The sequence below is a fragment of the Melospiza georgiana genome, chromosome 2 (genome assembly GCF_028018845.1).
Source record: "Melospiza georgiana isolate bMelGeo1 chromosome 2, bMelGeo1.pri, whole genome shotgun sequence".
NCBI lineage: Eukaryota > Metazoa > Chordata > Aves > Passeriformes > Passerellidae > Melospiza > Melospiza georgiana.
The window spans coordinates 86833434-86851743 of record NC_080431.1 but is presented as its reverse complement, the minus strand read 5'-3'; the positions used below and the strand labels follow the sequence as shown (position 1 = coordinate 86851743).

The 18310-nt window shown below is 41.0% G+C and overlaps 2 protein-coding genes across 3 annotated transcripts; both read left to right on the top strand.

Annotated features, from left to right (window-relative positions):
• The first annotated feature begins 516 nt into the window (after window positions 1-516).
• Window positions 517-10329, top strand: TIPRL (TOR signaling pathway regulator). Of its 2 annotated transcripts, none has more exons than XM_058018655.1 (7): window positions 517-734; window positions 3077-3256; window positions 4100-4199; window positions 5303-5434; window positions 5843-5938; window positions 6589-6651; window positions 7332-10329. In XM_058018655.1, the coding sequence occupies exons 1-7, from the start codon at window positions 634-636 to the stop codon at window positions 7479-7481; spliced, it is 822 nt and encodes a 273-aa protein (XP_057874638.1). In that variant the 5' UTR covers window positions 517-633; the 3' UTR covers window positions 7482-10329. The 2 variants fall into 2 exon arrangements, with proteins under 2 accessions (XP_057874638.1, XP_057874639.1); XM_058018656.1 differs by having other exon boundaries at window positions 7319-10329.
• Window positions 10330-10745: 416 nt separating this feature from the next.
• On the top strand, window positions 10746-18052 carry SFT2D2 (SFT2 domain containing 2). Its single transcript, XM_058045801.1, has 8 exons — window positions 10746-10808; window positions 11093-11179; window positions 11510-11595; window positions 12679-12760; window positions 14883-14918; window positions 15048-15106; window positions 15850-15879; window positions 16510-18052. The coding sequence occupies exons 1-8, from the start codon at window positions 10746-10748 to the stop codon at window positions 16547-16549; spliced, it is 483 nt and encodes a 160-aa protein (XP_057901784.1). The 3' UTR covers window positions 16550-18052.
• The last annotated feature ends 258 nt before the right edge of the window (window positions 18053-18310 follow it).

The following is an 18310-nucleotide window of genomic DNA, read 5'->3' as shown; positions in this document are numbered from 1 at the left end:
ATTGCCAGTGGTGGAGGCATCACAATCTCTCTGGGCAACTTGTTCCAGTGCTCAGTCACTGTACAGTAAAGAAAGTCTTCCTTACGTTCAGGTGGAACGTCTGTGCATCAGTTTCTGCCCGTTGCCTCTTGTCCCATTGCTTGGCACCACCAAGAAGAGCCTGGATCCATACTCTTGGAATCCCCTCTTTAGATATTTGTACACATTGATAAGGGCCCCTCTCAGCCACCTCTTCTCGAGGCTGAACAGACCCAGCTTCCTCAGCCCTTCCACCAAACGAAGATCAGTCACTTAATCATTTTCGCTGCCCTTCGCTGGACCCGCTCCAGGAGCTCCATGTCTCTACTGTCCTGGACAGAACACTCCAGTTGTGGGCTCACTGGAGCCGAGCAGAAGGGCAGGATCCTCTACCTCACCCTGCTGGCAACGCTCTTCCTGATGCATCCCAGGATTCCGCCGCCGCCGGGGCTCCGCTCCGCGCGGCCCTGGAAGCGGAAACGCCACGGGGCGGCGGTTCCGGGGGCGCCCGTGCTGCTGTGAGTGTTGTGCGGGAGGAGGCGGGAGGAGAGGGGTTCCGCCACCTCCGCCCCTTCCGCCGCCTCCTGCCTTCTGCTCGGCGGAGAGGAGGCCGCCATGCACCCCGTTTTCCAGAGCAGCCGGCGCGACTTCACCTTCGGGCCGTGGAAGCTGAGCGCCGCCCGGACCCATATCATGAAGTCGGCGCAGGCCGAGAGGTGGGGCGGGCTCCGGGCCGGGGGCTCCGGGGGACACGGCACAGCACGGTGTCCCCGCTGCTCGGGGAGCCACCGCGGGGCTGCGGCCTCAGCCGTCACAGCGAGGGGCTGGGGGCGTCGGGTGGCCTTGCGAAGGAAACACGCGGCGTTCCCAGGGCGGGGGAGACACTGCTCGGTCCCCGGGATTGTTCCTTCTCCTCAAGCTTGATTCTCTGGCTGGAGAACTCGGGCTATTTGGGTTACAGGTAACTTCCAAAATTTTGTTTTAATGATTACGGAAGGCAGCCAGCAAGAAAGATGAAGAAGGACTTTTTACAAGGGCATGTCGTATGGGGAAAAGGGGGAATGAATTCGAACTGAAGGAGAGATTTGGATTGGACCCTAGGAAGGAAATTGCTGACTGTGAGGGTGGTGAGTCGCTGGAACGGGTTGCCCAGATAAATTGTGGATGCCCCATCCCAGGCCAGGTTGTATGGAGCTTTGGGCAGCCTGGTCTGGTGGAGGTGTCCTTTCCCATGGCAGAGAGGTTGACCTTTAGGTTTCTTCCAACTCAAACCATTCTGAATGTATGATTATAACGGTTTTGGATCTCTGTATCTCTGTGAACTGAGACCTGCTAATTAGAAGCCTGATTTTTAAAATTATTTTTGAAAAAGAATATTTTTAACATCTCATACCATGTCTCAGTAGTAGCTATTTTAAGATAGTGGTTTTCATTAAAAGTGTATAATTTGCTCTCTTCTTGTAGAACTTTCCAGTCCACTGAAATCATTGGAGGCAATGTTCCTGTATCAGCTTCAAGTACTTAAGTCAGATTTGCTAATGTGGAACTGGAGAGTTCAGCTGTACCACAACTGACCTTATAGACAGATGGATTTAGCAGATATTTCTTGGTTTCATTTTCTGGAATAAATTTCAGTATACATAGGACTCTCATTAGTCTTGTTAAATGTACTTTCATTTATCTTGCTTTTATCTTTTTTGAGGCTAGTAAGGCATTCTCTGGGAGGAACTGGCTGCTTATGGCTGGGATGGGTGCACTGTTTGCTGAGTAAAACCTTGTCTGGATGACTGAGCTCAAAGACTGATGGTGAATGCAGTTACATCCTGCTGGTGGCCCATCAACAGTGGTGTTCTCCAGGGCTCAGTATTGGGCCCAGTCCTGTTCAATATCTTTATTGATGGTCTAGACAAGGTGATTGAGTGCACCTTCAGTAAGTTCACAGATGACCCCAAGCCAGGTGGAAGTGTTGATTTACTGGAGAGTAGGAAGGCTCAGCAGAAGTATCTGGACAGGCTGGATCAATGAGCTGAGGCCAGTTGTAGGAGGTGCAACAAGGTCACAGCGACCCATTTTGTTTTTTTTATTGCTTGGGGAACATTAGTAGTACCTGTAGGAATTTTATTTCTGGCAAATATATATTGCAAAAATCCCTCAGCAACCTGTGTGGAAAGGTGAAGGATTAAATGTGCCATAGCTAAGAACTCTTCTATGCAGGGGTTGGGTTTTTCAGGTCAAGGGTCCCTACACTTGATTAAATGGAAAAGTTCATAATGTTATTCTGCCTTCTTTGGGAAAAACATAGGATCTTATTTTCCAGGTCTGTGAATTTATTTTTTTTAATTTCAGTTAGGTTGACACTGTCCTTTTGTATTAAGAGTTACAGAAATAACCACTTTTGTTCAGCCATGTTACCAATGTGAACATTATGATTAGGACACTCTTCTCCCTCCCCCCACTCAAATAGGTGGTGTATTTCCTAAAGCTTTCTCCTCTCCAAATGTCAGATACTCCTTTTTGATCTTGGGAAGTCGGGTAGGTGAGGAGGAAAAGTTTAGGAAGTGTGCCAGTACATGTCTTCTACCAGCAGAGTACAGTAGTGTCTTCTGCAGTTTTTACATACTCTGCCTGGGTTGTCTTAAGCATCTTTTTTCTAGGCTTCTAAATTTGGAGGAATGGACCATTGTGCTGTGAATTCAAACTTGCTTATGTTGAGTCCTAGTTCTTGAAAATTTCTTTGAGTACCTACTGAAGTTGGTCCACTGACCATCCAGGGATTTGCTAGCACAGGTGGAAAATGGCTTCTACATGTTTCTCAGATACTCTTCATTCCTCATGTGTGAGAATTTTGTCTGAGCCTGATGGTGAAGGAATGTTTTAGGAGTACTTTTTTAGTGGAAAAGTCACTTCAGATCAATGAGTCTGCATTTCAGGTGAAATGATTAACCTGGTGATGTGTCTTCTAAGTTATCACGGTCTAAAGAGTCCTTGTTCCAAAACAAGGACTGCTTTCACTGAGCTGTGATCAGCTGATTGATGCCTCTTTTATTTTTCTCTGCAGGTTGGCTGATGAATTACACATGCCTTCCCTGCCAGAGATGATGTTTGGAGACAATGTCCTAAGAATACAGCATGACCATGGTTTTGGAATTGAGTTCAATGCTACAGATGCTTTAAAATGTGTCAATAATTGTCAAGGTATGATCAAAGTCGCTTGTGCAGAGGAGTGGCAAGAGAGCAGGTACAGTATTTTATCACCAGTGGGCAAGTACTCGTGTGTTGTATATGAAACTGTCATACAGTCGTTAAAGGAACAAATTGAACTCTTGAAGACCACATTGCATTTGATTCTACCCTAGATATAGCATGTGATCACAGAGGTCACTTTGCTTTTCTTTGCTGTCATCATCCTTTCTGTTAAATTGGGTCAGCTGTATTTTTCCGCTGTGTCATGGCTTTCTTAAAGTAAATGTCAAGTTTAACATGACTTAATGCTGTTTCTGTTTACTTAAACTTATAGAGCCTTGAGCATTACAAGACTGTATTGTGTGGTGTTGCAAAGTGCTGTACATGTTCAAAATCTTAGCCTTAGGAACAAAGCAGAACATGCTTTGTTCCTAAGGCTGAGATGCATGAGAACTAATTATGATGCTTAGTATTTACCAAATTTGATTTAGTTGTAGAGCATCAGGAAATAAAGCACAGAAACAAAGCAAAGTTATCATGAAAACTAAGCTAAATTGCAGTGTTAATGATTGCTGTGTGTTGTCAAGAGATCACTTTCTGCCTACTTAAAGAGACATTGATCTTGAAATACAAATTTTTCAGCAATATTGCATGAGAATCTTTGAGTCATAGAACTGAAATAGATCAAGAATTTTCATAATTGTTTTCAAAGTTATTATGGAAGCAGACGTGAAACCATGATTAAGTCTTGACATTGTGATTGCAGCTCAGACAATGCTGCTATTTTTCGTTAGGAACAGTGTCAGAATTCTAATGCACAGTCTTATGCGAGGTTGTAATTTTTTGAGAATTGCTATAAAGCAATTACTACAAAGCTGTTTTCTCTTTCACTGTTGAGGAGTGAGACTGAGCACAGTAAGGAAGTTGTCAAGCCATATGACTGGACTTACACAACAGATTACAAAGGAACTTTGCTGGGAGATACTGCAACATTAAAGGTAATAATTTTCTTCTTGTTAATTGCTGACTGCATCTTGCTTCAGTCAAACTTCTTTTGAAGCTGTCATTTACCTTTCAGTAGGCTTCTTTAAAATCTTTTGTGCTTTGTAATTTTTGATTTCAAAGTGTAATTTGGGCTTCTCATGTTTCTCAGCTCATGATTTTATCCTAATCAAATCATGGCTTATTTTAATAATGAGGGTGGGTGGTGTCTTAAAGCATTTTAGGATTAAAGCACATCGGAGGCTTCAGCTCTTGCTGGGGACTGCTCCGGGGCCCCGAGCTGCTCATGTACAGCAGAACTATCAGCTGTGTCATTCTGTAGTGCCTTCATGCTCTGCTGCTTGCATGTTTGTCTGCTTTCTGACCTGGCTGCTTTCAATGGCCCGATGTTTTTCTGCAACAGCAGCTCAGTAATTCCTCATATTTAAACTCACAGGCCCTCCCATGTCTTTATTTTTGTGAAAATAAGACTGAAGTTCCCAGCTTCTGTTTACTGCATACAGGTTGCTTGCTACTAAGCAGATATATTAATTCACTAGTATTGCTTTAGTTAGAGATCATTTGAGTTGTGCTGGAATTAAAAGTACAGTATAGAAATAAACAATTTGCTCCATAGTATTTGGACACCAGAAGTGTCTGTGGAGACCATGAGATAGAAAACATACAGGTACTTGATTTCTGTGAAAAGGCTTTACTGGAATAATTTTCAAGGTGTGTTGTGGGTTAGGGATGTTAAATGCACAGAAATCTGTTTATAAACCTGAACTTCTCATATGTATCTTGAACACAAGACATCTTCAAATGTTTTAAAAGAAAGCAGAATTGTTTGCAGCTGAAACCCTACTGAGCCTGGTACCCAGAGAGAAGTTTAGTCAGAATTTTCCACTCTTAAATTTTGTTTTTGCTTGATATTACTTCCAAGAAGAAACTCTTGGAAACTTTGATTTTAATTTTTTCTCTTAGAAATTTGGAGTGTGTTAAGCTTAGTGCCCAAGAAGTTTTTTCCTTTTTAAAACTGTGGAATTAAAAATATCAGAACAAACTGTATGTAGTTTGGCAAAAAATTAATATGCTAACTGCTCTTAATATTTTTGTCTAGGTTGTTCCTACAACAGAACACATAAATACAGAGAAATTGAAAGCCAGGGAACAAATTATGTTTTTTGAAGAAGTACTCCTGTTTGAAGATGAACTCCATGATCATGGAGTATCAAGTTTGAGTGTGAAAGTAGTGAGTATTGGGAGGTGTATAAAAGATACCCGGGCACTCAGTTGGCTGATTAATACAAAACACAGCTGCATGTTGTTCCTTCTGGGATTTAAACGTTAAAGCAAAATGTTCTTCATCCTTGCTCTTAGAAATATGACCTTACTGGAAATTATGTTTTCTTGAAATCTTTGTCATCTGTCATTTGTTCCAGGGGACAATCTTTTCCCTCCTGCTTCCTGCCTAATAGTCCTTTGAGACACTGTCTGCCCCACTGGCCAGTCATAGCTGTAGCACATCAACTGCCCAAACTTTTGACTTAATTCTTGGAAACTTCTCATATTGTTTTACATTGTGAATGTCTGATGTAGACAAGTACATGCTTAAGTAAGCCTTTGTAAGGTGCTGAATGTACCCTCTTTATTTTTGCAGAGAGTTATGCCTTCCAGCTTTTTTGTGCTGCTGAGGTTCTTCTTGAGAGTGGATGGGGTACTCATCAGGATGAACGATACAAGGCTTCATCATGAGGTAAACCCTTACTTTCCATCATGAGTTACTTTACAGAGGTTCCTTTGCCATTTTACTTCCAGTGACCCAGTGATATTCCTCTAATTTAATACTGATGTTTGGGGGCACAAAAACTTCTGAGTGTATTTTATTATTGTGGTGGTGCCGAGCTAGCAACCAATTGCTGGATGCCATGTGTATGAGCAGAGTAGGCTACCCATCATGTGATGTAATAATTTAAATACATTTGACAAACACAGATTAGAGAAGGAAGCACAAGAGGAAAAATAGGCAGCAGTAAAGAGTTCAATACTGTCTTGTCTTCAAATACGTTATTGTAACTTGCAAATAACTGTCCGCGGTACATTGAGTTCTGGTATCTCACAAATAATACAGGATATTAAGATTTGGGTATTGGTAATTCTGTGTAGATGTGTAGGAGTTCTAGCTGAGTAAAAATTAACAAACATTTTCAGTCATAGAATTTTTTTAAACATGCACGTGGCGGGTTTTTGTAAAAAAACAACATTGTTGTCATCTATCTTCATGAATTTGAATGTACATTACTTCTATGTGAAAATTTGTGGTCAACCAAATTCCAATGCTTCCTAAATTAAATGTATTTAAAATGCTTGTTTTACTGATACCAGATGATTGCTTTTTTCCATTAGGCTGACAAGACCTACATGTTGCGAGAATACACATCCAGGGAAAGCAAAATATCAAGTCTAAAGGTATTGCATTTTTAAAACTTTGATTTTTTTCCTTCTGTCTGCTTTTTAGTTTTATGGTCAGCATAGAAAATACTGTGTCTCTTAAGTCCTTCTTTGTTAGTTTGGAATTAATACAGAAGAAAGTTCTTTCTGCTTATGCAACTTTTGTTTTGGTGATTTTAGAGCAGATTTACATTTTATAAATGCTCAGATCACATGACAGGGTATAGGATTAGGTCACTTTTTCTACTATTGAGTTAACAAAATGTTTTTATTATTTTATTTTTTCATAGAACTGTTCAGCTGCAAAATCAGGTAGTCCATGTCCCATGATGTTAAATTTCATGTGTTAAATTTATGTGCTTCCAAGCCGTATTAGGGATTAAGATCTGTTTGGTAATAGACTCTTTCAGTTTTTGTCAAATATTTGAGGTTAATAGGCCACCTTAAAACTCTAGTGGCTCAGAATAATTTGTGGCACATTTGGAATTGGAGCTGTTGATTTTTATTTGTGACAAACACCTCAACTTAAATTTTCTTGTATCTTTCCTCCTCCCTTTTTGTTTGCCTCTAAAAAGTTTGCCTGGAGTGGTGTTTACATCCAGTAAATAATAGGTTGTCTGCAATAGTTTGGGGTTGGAATACTTTTTCTTATCCCCTCTTTTCTTTCACTCATTTCATGTAAAAGTTTTGCTTTTTAGAATGTTCCACCTACCCTGTTCACGGAACCTAACGAGATCTCTCAGTATCTACCCATAAAGGAGACAATCTGTGAAAAACTAGAATTCCCTGAGGAGCTGGAGCCTAAACCAGAAACATCACTGGAAACCATATGTGCTAAGTCTAAATAAATGTGACTTTATAAGGACTTGAAGTATGGACATTATGTGGTCACATTGTTGACATGGGGGTTGTTTCACTACTAGTGGAATAAAGAATTTGGCTAATTTTTCTGTAGCCATAAGAGAAAACATTTCAAGCAGATTTTGCTAATGGTGGTTTTGGTTTGGATTTTTTTTAACCTGTATTTGTAGTTGATGATAGACTGGTGGTGAGTTACAGTTTTCAACAGCATTGAAGAAATGACTGTTGGGAGTCTGGGTTCTGTTTAGTTCACCAAGCAGGCAGGAGTATTGTCTGGACTCCCATCCACTTACAATTCTATGAAGATTTTGTTATTGCTGCTTCAGATACTATGAAGCTACCAGAGTTGTAAAACTAGCATGATTTTATTTTTATTGAGAAATAATCCACAGTAAAAAAAAAAAAATTCCTCTGCATTTATTTTGATCTGTTTGTCCTAAACTACCCATTTTCCTTAGCTTCCCTACTGGTAACCAACAAAGTTATTTCTTGTAGTTTCTGATCCAGAGTCTCACCTAAGAATATTAATTTCATCTGAGATAGGTTTAAGTGTAGAGAAAAAAGTATATTTGTTTGACACTATATAAAGGTAAAAATTATTTGTGAAGCATTAACTCCAGGAGAGCTGGAGGTTAACAGAGAGCCACTGCTAAATCTCTTCACAAATGCTGGTTTAATCTAGTGTCAGCTGGAGTTCTGGGACTCTCACTTGAGGTCCCTGTTCTGCTCCAGTAATGTACGCTGCTGGAAAGGCATCTCCCTGCACTGGCCTTCTCTTGGATGTGCCCACATGGGACTGTTCTACTGCCCTGACAGCCAAGTTGCAAAACTGCCTTGAGGCTTAAGGTTGGGTAAGTCTGATCCCTAAAGGGTGCTGGTATTTGCAGTTTGAGAAATGAGGTCCTGTATGGCCTTAGAAGGATGCTAACATATATTCCAGATATATAATTTTGGTTTATTTTAAAATTATTCTGAGTTCTAGTATTGATAGAAGTGTGATCACTTGTATAGTCATGGTTTCAACACTCTGTAGATGAAACTGAATACTTGTATTGCTTTTGGAAATTGTGCAATGTATTACTGGTTTGGCCTAAGAATGGGGCAGTTAAGCAGGCTTGTCTGGGTTTGCTGCTGACACTCAGTGCAGGAAGCATTGCAGTGAAGCATTGCTGCTGACACTCAGTGCATGTAACTGCAGTGAAAAGCAGACCTGGTGGTGCAAGGTGCTTGCAGATAAGAACAGGGACACATTCTGATGTCTTGGGGTTTTTGTTTAAAAATCTTCATATACTACACCGCATGGCTTACTAGAAGCAGCCCACCACAAAACTTTGTATTTAATAATATATTTTGTGAGGTTTTCATGTAGACAAGACCCTGAGGTTTTTTGGGGGGAGAAAAGTGTACTGCCATCTAATTGACTGTTCTTTATTAAAAACAAATAACACACTGATTTCACTTTTATTTGAGGCAGCCTGGTCTAGTGAATTCTACTGCAGGTGGAAAGGCAGGAACTAACTGCATTTTTTCCTGTGTTGCTGATTTACTCTAGCCACGGGGAAGACATTTTTCTGAGCCTACATTCCCTGTACGTAAAAATGGGATTTAATATATGCCTACTTCACAGAGAGACTGAGGATTAGTTTGTACAAAGTTATTGATTAGAATTTTTTTTTCTGAATATACCTTCAGCCTTATCTTTGGAATCCTTTGGAAAGGATTACTGCAAAAAAATTAACTATAAGATAAATGAAGAGAACTGAAACAGGTTCTGAAAGAAGTTGCCCAGCTGTGGTAATTACCAGGTAATTATCAGACATGATCTGGGTGAATGAATTTATGGCCACTTTGAAATAGAAGCAAGGTCCTCTATGTTACCCATTACAGTCCTAAAATCTGTTGGCTTTTTTTCATCTTCCTGCCCTTGTTTCCTAAACATTTTAGTGTCAGGATGAAGAAGAGGACTGCAAATGGATGCAGCACCGAAGAGATTAAAATCCATTTAGTAATAGAAGATTATTTGGGTCCACTCCAGTATTAGAGGGAAGTGAGGAAAGAGTAAAAAGGAAAGGAACGACAAGTGGAGGTGAAGAGTTATGTTTCTAGTAGAAGTAAATCATGGCACTTACTCTTAAGCATGTATTAGTATACATGCCTTGGCACTTACTCTAAGCATATATTAGTATACATGCCTTAGAACTTATAAAAACACACTTTTACAGCTGGTATGACCGGGAGCAGAGCTCATATAGTGCTGGCATGAGCTCTGTATCTGCATTTGTTAATTCAACCTGTGATTTGAGCTTGGTCACTGATGCTAACATTAAACTCCTTTGGTCTGAAATAGAGTGTGGGGGGGAAAGCCACAGAGTGGGGAGAGAGCAGTGGAAAGGGCACTCTGCATGATTAGCTTATACTGTGTGTTTTCTCTTGTCCATCATACATCCTAATTTGTGACCTGTGATAAAGTTTTATGGAATTGACTTGGTATCTAGTTGACTGTAGATAAGTGCTCTCCATCTATTCTAAAGGGTGCTGTGCATTTCAGTGGAACATGTGTTGGGGAAATCACAAGAACACCTTTAGGAAATTACAGTTACAGCAAGTTCAAAATTGGAGCACTTTGTGACTTTCTTACACAGATTACCAAGAAGCAGCGGTATAAACTGGTGTACAGCAAGTGCTCTGACACAAATTTTCTGCAGAAAAGTACCACTTTGAATAAATAACTTTACGGGGGAGGGAGTTGGGGTGGTTCTCCAGCTGTTTTGTGTCGAGTTTTATGTGGCAGTTTATATTGTTCCTTGTATGTTGCTAAATAAAACGTACCAAACATTTTGCAGTTCTGTTTTTAACTGAGCAAAATAAACTGAAATAACTACTTGTGATGCTGAATTTTGGCTGCTAGTAGAACTTTGCATCCAGATAGCTTTGTCTGTCAGGAGACTGCTAGGCTCATTACAAAAATAAAGTGAACGGGAAAAGAGCCACAGTCGTGGAATTAAAATGAAACCTCACTGACTATAAAACGAGTTTTGCTACTGCCAAACCATGGAGTGGAAAGTGCTGGGAGGAGATAGGGCCCATGACAACTGGACTACATTCCCCGGCAGTCTTCGCGCCGCCCCGCCGGCCTTCCCCTACCTGCGGCATGCAGGTGGGCGCGGTGGCTGCCGGGGCTGGTAGTCCCTGGGGAAGGGAGGGAAAGGAAGGGCAGAGCAGGACATTCCGGCCGGGCGGGGTGCGGAGTCATGGACAAGCTGAAGCGGGTGCTGAGCGGCCGCGACGCGGAGGAGCCGAGCGGCCTGGCCGAGGTAGCGCTGCCGCCCCGATGCCGGGTGGGGGGACCCGGCCGCCCGTCCCCGGGGTGCTCGGCGCGGTGGCGGAGCATCCGCCCCCGAGAAGGCGCCGGTGGCATGGGCGGGCGGTGCCCCGGCGGGTCCCGGAGCCGCGGCATGGCCCGCTTCCCGCGGGACACTCGGGAGGGTGCCTGAACGGGACCCGGCGCGGCAGCGCCTGGGAGGAAGGTTTCGCGCTCGGTAGGAGGCAGGAGCTATAAGTAAAGAACTTTCGCTTTTGATTTTCTCCTCGTTTCCAGGTTATCGATGCGACTTCCTTAGGTTGGGGCACGCGAGTGAAAGGTTTCATTGCGTGTTTTGCGATCGGATGCCTGTGTTCGATCTTGGTAAGGGCTTTTTGCCAGATTCTCCTCAGTATTTGAGTTTCAGGAGCCCAGATAATTAGAGCCTCCCTCTATGCTGCTGCTGGATTTTTCCGAGTCTCTGTGGAGACCTTTGACTCGGTTCCAGTTAGATAGAATACACTGACTTAACAAGAATGCCAATAAACGCGATTTACTTTCGTATGCGTAATTCTGCACTTTGGCTTGGAGTTTTCTTAAGAGTTCTTTCGTGATGTGACACTTCTTGGATATATATGTTTGTTTAACATATATATATATATGTTAAAACCTGTTCATTTTCCCCTCCCCGTTTCTCTAAATGTTCCTTTTCAGGGTAGTTGTCTGCTATGGATACCAAAGAAAGGGCTGGTACTCTTTGCTGTGTTTTATACCCTGGGGAATATTGCATCCATTGGGAGGTAACAATCTTTATATATAATTTCCCTAGTACAGATGAGAAACAAAAGCAGATTAATAGTGCATGAGTGGTAGAAGCTGTTGCATTTGCGAGAGATTTTCTTTTGTAGATTATTTTCTTGTTGAATTCTACAGAACAGCATTTCCCCAGTAGTGCTCTGAAATGGTAAAGAAAATTTTAATTTTTTAAATTGTTGTTAGTAATGCATTCAAGATAAAAGTTGCTCATTAGTAAACAGGAATCATACTCATGCTGTAAGCATTGAGGTTTTTTGGTTTTGTTGGTTCCTGCTCCCCCAGATAAAAACAATTCTTTGCCATTTTGCATTTGGCAGTGCTCTGTGTGTTTTGGTGAGTATGTTTGGGGCAGTCTGTCTGTCAGGGCAAGTATATGTAGTAAGACTTCCTGGCCTTTGAGGTTCCTGAAGCAAAGCCCTGCATACTCTGTGACAAGCCCAGCTTTCTGTGATTGTGGAAACTTAGCGCAATGCAAGAAAGCATAAATGATGGAATTGAAAGAAATATGCTAATGAGGCAGAATAATATAGAATATGAGGCAGAAATATCACTTCAGTTGAAACTTTCACCTTGTGTAATTCATCCAGTATCCATCACCAGGGCCCTAAATGAGGCTGCAGACCTGGTAAGGGATCAGAGAATGGATGCAGGCGTGAAAACAGCCTTTTATGTAGAGGAATTGAATTGGATTACCTGGCAATCCATGGAAGAGCCTCTGTGGATGGTGTTCTTGAAAAGCAGATTTTAAAAGGATTTTTGAAAAGCAAGTTAGAAAAGCATCTGTCAAGGATGATCTGATTGGAGCTGACCTTGGCCTGTGCTTCTAACTTGATAGTTGTGCTCTGCTTCCGTTAATTTTAATGGAACAAGTGTGAATAAAATTTTAAATACCTTGCACAAAGAAAGGATTTGGTCTCGTTGTATAATCCCATTTCTTTTGTTTTGCTGCACTGATTGCCATAACAACACAGCATACTGATGCCCCTATGGCAGCAAACAGTTTAATCTTACTGAGTTTCACTTTTGCCTTTCTCATTTCCATGTTCATCTTGACTTATTTTTCACAGCACTATGTTTCTTATGGGACCAGTGAAACAATTGAAGCGGATGTTTGAGCCTACACGTTTGATCGCTACTATTGTTATGCTAGTAAGTATCCAAGGAGTCACTCTTAACTCATACAAACCTGGCAACAATTTTTTTTGTGAAATCCTTTCATATCCATGGATCCAGCTATGGCTCAGGATGCGCCTGGGGGTGGTTTTTTCGTTCGTGTTTTTTTGTCTTTTCTTAAATTGTTGAATGCTGCACATCTGCTGTAGTGGAAGGGTAAGTGTGGCAGTAGAAAAGCAGCTCTCTGTTAGGCAAGACTGAGCTGAAGCCTGCTTGTTTAGCTAAATGAGCATTAAGGGTCTGTGGCTGGTGTGTGTGAACCATGCATGTGCTTTTTAGGGTACATGAGGTCACAACATCATATTTATGTGTCCTCTAAGAAGTGAATGATGGGAAGCAAATTTTTTCTAAGTTGTCCTATGGATATTGCTAGATATTTTGTTTGGCATGATTTTGTCTTTTTATATTGGGTCTGATTGCTTTGAAGGAGCTGTAGGTAATACCTACACTACCTATTTCATCAAGAAATATCAAGGTATTTCTTGATAAAATAGGTAGTGTAGGTATTTCCTTGATAAATGTGTTGGTATTTCCTTGATAAAATCATCTCTTTGTAACAAAGCAGCTGGGGAAACTGTGCCTTGGTAACCTTGCATTAGTGATCTTTCCAGCTGGCTGATAGCTTCAGGTTTTGAAACTTGTATGACAGAATGAAATTGCAAATTCAACATTCAGTGGAGTCGCCCTTGGGATTGTACTATTTTCAGAAGATGGAAGTTATAGCAAGCCTTGTGTTGTGTGTGTTTCTGTGTCTGAAAGTTGCTGGTAAGTTTCAGACTGACTCTTCTTTAAAGTACACAGGTTTTTTTTTGTCTCTGCAACTTTCCTGTTGGCTTCTGGCAAGTCAAAAAGTTGAAAGGTGGTTTAACTTGCATGAAACTCCCATTTTCAGTCTGAATATCTTCAGAGAGCTTGCTTGCATCAGCACTTCTCAATTTCTCTTTACACAAGCAGAGATGCTGCAGAGCTTGAGAAATTGACTGTGTATGCTTGCAGATCCAAGCAAGAAGCTGCTGTGTAGTGTGTGTGTGTGTTTTGTACGCATTCAGGATGCCTGGAGTCCGAAGAATTCCTGGAATGCTGTTCACTGCGATAAAGCCAGTCATTAGATGTATGATGCAGTATTTAGACCAATATCCCCACCTTAAAACTAATGAAAGAACTGCATTTATTGTCAGTACTGTTTGAGCTCAAGTGTATGATTTCATTGGCAGTGTATATCTTAGTGTCGGAGTCTGCAGTACTACATGGGTTTTTTTTCCATTCTGGCAGATTGCACATAATATTCTCTAGTAGCACAATGGCGCATGTGTATCTAAGGGCTGTTAGGTGCTGATGAAGGAAGATGAATTATCAGCATGTATCATAGATAAATGAGCTGTCATATCTTAAATTGAAAATGAAAACTAATAGGAGGTGTCTGTTAAATCTGAAGGTTAAAGCAGAAGATGATCTTACTACTCCCCAAGATTTTACCTGTAGTAAAGAAAGACACAGTGCAACTCTGAAAACAGAAAAAGTGCTTGTTTGAATGACTGTGCCTTACTTCAGTATGTACACAGGAGAGCTACTAAGCAATAGACTGAAGTTCTTGAAAGTGTAGCATGGTTTTAATTGGTGAGCTTTTAAGTAATGGCATAACTTCAATGCCATGGTAACCATGTAATCATCGGGAACTATGCAGAAGCAGAAAGACTAAGAATGGTGACTGAAAAGTATTTGAAAAGTCTTACTTATGCAAAATGATGAAATGGTGTGTGTGACTGTGACACCAAGAAGTGTGTGGGATGGAGTAGGGACCTGCAAAAGAGCTTCAGGAACCTCTTCCTCTTGCTCCTTTGCAGCCATAAAATAATTTTCTGGAGATACCACCCTGATATTTCCTGATTGCTTTAATTCACTTAAGAAATCTAATAGTGAGAACATTTTTAATACAAGAAACTTTTAAATATGAGGAACTCTTATGATGAAGAATTGAATAAAACTGAAATTATGTAATTCATTTCTGTCTCTGTGAAGGACCTCATTACAGTGTTGCAATATTTATAGAAACTGGAGTTGTTTCTATTTTTAATTAAAATCTTTTGTTTTCTTCTAGTTGTGTCTCATACTAACACTGTGTTCTGCTTTCTGGGTGAGTACTGGAGTCCTGTATGTATATATAACTGGAGTTAATGTAACTGTAGTATATTTTAAAAGTAAGATTCTTACACTGTTGTCTCTGCTGTGTTTCTTTCCCCCTCCTTTCTCCTCTCCCCTCCAGTGGCGTAAGGCAGGACTCGCGCTGCTTTTCTGCATCTTACAGTTTTTTGCCATGGCATGGTGAGTGATTTCCTCCCTACACACTCCACTTTCTGTTGCACCTGACACCAGTAGCTGAATTGTGAGGGGATTTTGACGTTGAGTTAGGTGGAAGGAAAATTTTTACCTTGTCAATCCCTTAGATTCAAGACAATGCATCAGTGAGGAGCTGATCTCTTCACACTTCATGGTCTCTCACACCACTACAGAGGCTGTGGAGATGGAGCTCAGGGCTCTATTTCTAGAGGAAGTTCCTTTGATTTCTCTGAGCTTGAACTGGGCTTGGTTTTTTTTTCTTTCCCTTTTAAATCAGTTTGTTGCCTACTATCTGGTATTTCTCTTTTACACTCTCCTGAATTTGTCTCATTCAGAGACCCAGTTATGCCAATCAAACTGTCAGCGTTCTTCATGTTAACATATGGTCTGTGCAAGGTCACCAAAGGAGTGCACAAACTGATATAGACTCCTAGCCAGCCCTCAATGCTAATCTTGCCTACTTGTAGGTGTTGGAGCATGAAGAATACTGGATGCAGGAGAGCTGCGTTTAAAATGCTTTTACAACATCCGCCTCTATTTTGTCCTAGTGTTTCATACCCTGGCTGGGCTAAGATGGCTTGCAAGGATACTCCTTCCTGTTACTCATAAACTCAGAGCTTCATTTTGGTTATGTAACTTGCAGTTTAGAATATCAGAGGGGTTGTTCTTATTTGTGATTCTAATAAAATCTGACATGAAAAGTAACTTTCAAAATCTTTCCTTTTTAGGTACAGCATTTCCTTCATACCATATGCAAGGTAAGTTTCTCTACTCTCTTACTCTTTGTCATTTTGAGGTTTAATCTTACAGAAGATTAGCTTAGAGAAGTGTTGTCATGTGTGGCTTTAGAAGGTTTTCCATGGTGTAGGAAATACAAGTAGTTACATGTGAAAATGAAAATAAGCATTTTCTCTAGTGGGAGAACACAAATGGAGAAAATGAGAGGGCTTCCCATAGGAATATGTAAGCCTGCTGACCAAATGCTGAGCATTTAGTATAAGCATAAGGCTTACCTTTGGAATGCCTGAATGTTGGTCCAAACTGCTACTAGGCAAGTGTATTCTTCTGTGTCCCTTTTGTCCTGTTCTCCCCCATGAGCGCTGTTCTGTATGAGCACAGCTGTGTCTCCTGCCCCACCCTTCTGCAGTGCCCTGCCTCAGTGCAGCCTTGCAGGTGTCGCTTCCGCAGCAGGTGGCCACTGAGCAGACCTGCTTGTCTCTAAGGCATTTGTGTAGTCATGCAAATCATGTTAATGCAATTTATACATGGTCAGCTGATCTCTACAGTCATTGGTGTCAGTGGGATAGCAGCATGGAATGACTCTTATCAAATCATGTAACTCGGGTGACTCTGATTCTCTTGTATTTTTTTCTTTCTCCTGCCTGTAGGGATGCTGTGAAGAAATGTGTTTCAGTCTGTTTGTCCTAACAGGAATACTGGATGCCTCACAAAGTTCTAGGAGCTGTGTTGGATCACTGTGCTGTGTAGTTTCCTACTTCTGTCTTGAACATGTGCCTTTCAGCTGCTTCTTAGAAGCTCCTTATGTTACACCCAGTGTCTGCACTTGCTTGGGTTTGTAGGCAATGGTGTCTGTGGGACAGGGGCTTGTGATCAAATGAAATTCAGTCTGGCAGAAGAACTGGGCAGAGGTCCACAATTTGTTATGGTGATTCTTGCATAAATTCATGCATTTGGTTTTGCAAAAGTTTCAAAGTAATGTGTGAAATTTGTAAGTTAAGACCTTGGCTCTGCTGGGACTGTGCCAGTTCTAGAGTTGAAACAACTTGGGATTTTTTAAAATAGCCTTATGTCACTTAATCTTTGAACTTTTTGCCTTAGATAATGGAATATTCGTATTCTTTCTCTTCCTGTCTCTCTTGAAAGATTTTAGGTTTATGAGACTTCTAAAAGATGTAATTCTAAAACCAAACACAGTTTTGGACTAACCATGAAATGTTTGCATCTTTAATGAAATATTTAATTCTCAGTCCATACTGATAGTCTTTCCTTAAAATACGTGAAAGGGACAATTTCATCTGAAAAATCTTGTTCCTGTTGGAAAAGCACTCGTAAAATAAGGTCCACTGATGTTTTCAGCTACCAGAAACCTGAGTTCTTTTCCTTGCTCATGGTTGCAAGGGAGGAAGCTGACATTTTTCACATGAAGTGAGGTGCTTCTCTTCTCCTCCAGCTGTAGCATAAGAGCAATGCAAAGGGCATGGTAGGCAAGCAGTAAAATAATTTATGTATGTCCTTTCTCAAAGGACAAACTGTCATAAGGTGGAAGTGGGCTATTGTTTTTAAGCAGTCTGGGTCAGGGAGAAGACATTCTCTTCTGAACTTGTAAATAAGTTAAAACTCCAAAATTTCTCTTTGTTTCTTTGTAAGTGGAATCAGTTTTCTTTCTGCTAAAACTCTTGCATACACCAGTGAACTTCTCTGCATGGAGGAGAAAGCACAATATTCTGTTTCTGTGGTAGCAAGGAAAGCATGAAACAATCCCTCTGCCAGCTCCAAACAAGTGCTGAGTGGTCTGTATCCAAATTCCAAGGCCACTCTGTTCTCTTCATCTTCTGAGCTATGTGTAATCATTTACTCCTGCGGCATTGCAGTGGTCAGTGTAATATCTGAGCACAGATTCCTGCTTCTGCTGTGTGAGATAATGTTTTACTACTTTCCCCTTTCCTCTTACCAAATTGTCTTGCTGAAGCCAGCGTTTAAGATTATGGTTTTCCAGTGCACTCTAGTGGGAACTGAAGCATCTCTTCCTCAGTCTACTAAGCGTTTAGTTGTTTAAGAGCATTGTGTTTGCATGGCAGGTGTATCCCTGACTTGTACCACAAAGACATTAATGCAGGAAAAATCTGAACCTATTTGGCTGTGAAGTATAAGCTCACAGTGAAGGCAAATAGTTCTATGGTTTCCAGAAAGTTACTATATCTTATATTTAAGTGTCCTTCTGATAATTTATAATCTTATATTTAAGTGTCCTTCTGATAATTTATAAAGCCCGGTACCACCCACCTGTAAGGATCCTCTAAGATAAATAAATTCAAGATTCCCTTTGTAGATGGTATGAAAGGGAGATTTTGACAAGTATTCTGTGGATTCATGGTGCCAGAATTACTGTTGCAAAGGCGTTTGAAAGGGAAATTCCACCTTGGAAAGACAGCACTGATGTTGGGATGC

Bases quoted from the DNA above. Each gene is read 5' to 3' on its own strand.
- SFT2D2 (XM_058045801.1), top strand. From the start codon at position 10,746: ATGGACAAGCTGAAGCGGGTGCTGAGCGGCCGCGACGCGGAGGAGCCG. The intron at 11,596-12,678 runs GTAACAATCTTT...TATTTTTCACAG, and splicing joins AATATTGCATCCATTGGGAG to CACTATGTTTCTTATGGGAC. The intron at 15,880-16,509 runs GTAAGTTTCTCT...TCCTGCCTGTAG, and splicing joins TCCTTCATACCATATGCAAG to GGATGCTGTGAAGAAATGTG.
- TIPRL (XM_058018655.1), top strand. From the start codon at position 634: ATGCACCCCGTTTTCCAGAGCAGCCGGCGCGACTTCACCTTCGGGCCG. The intron at 5,939-6,588 runs GTAAACCCTTAC...TTTTTCCATTAG, and splicing joins ATACAAGGCTTCATCATGAG to GCTGACAAGACCTACATGTT. The intron at 6,652-7,331 runs GTATTGCATTTT...TTTGCTTTTTAG, and splicing joins GCAAAATATCAAGTCTAAAG to AATGTTCCACCTACCCTGTT.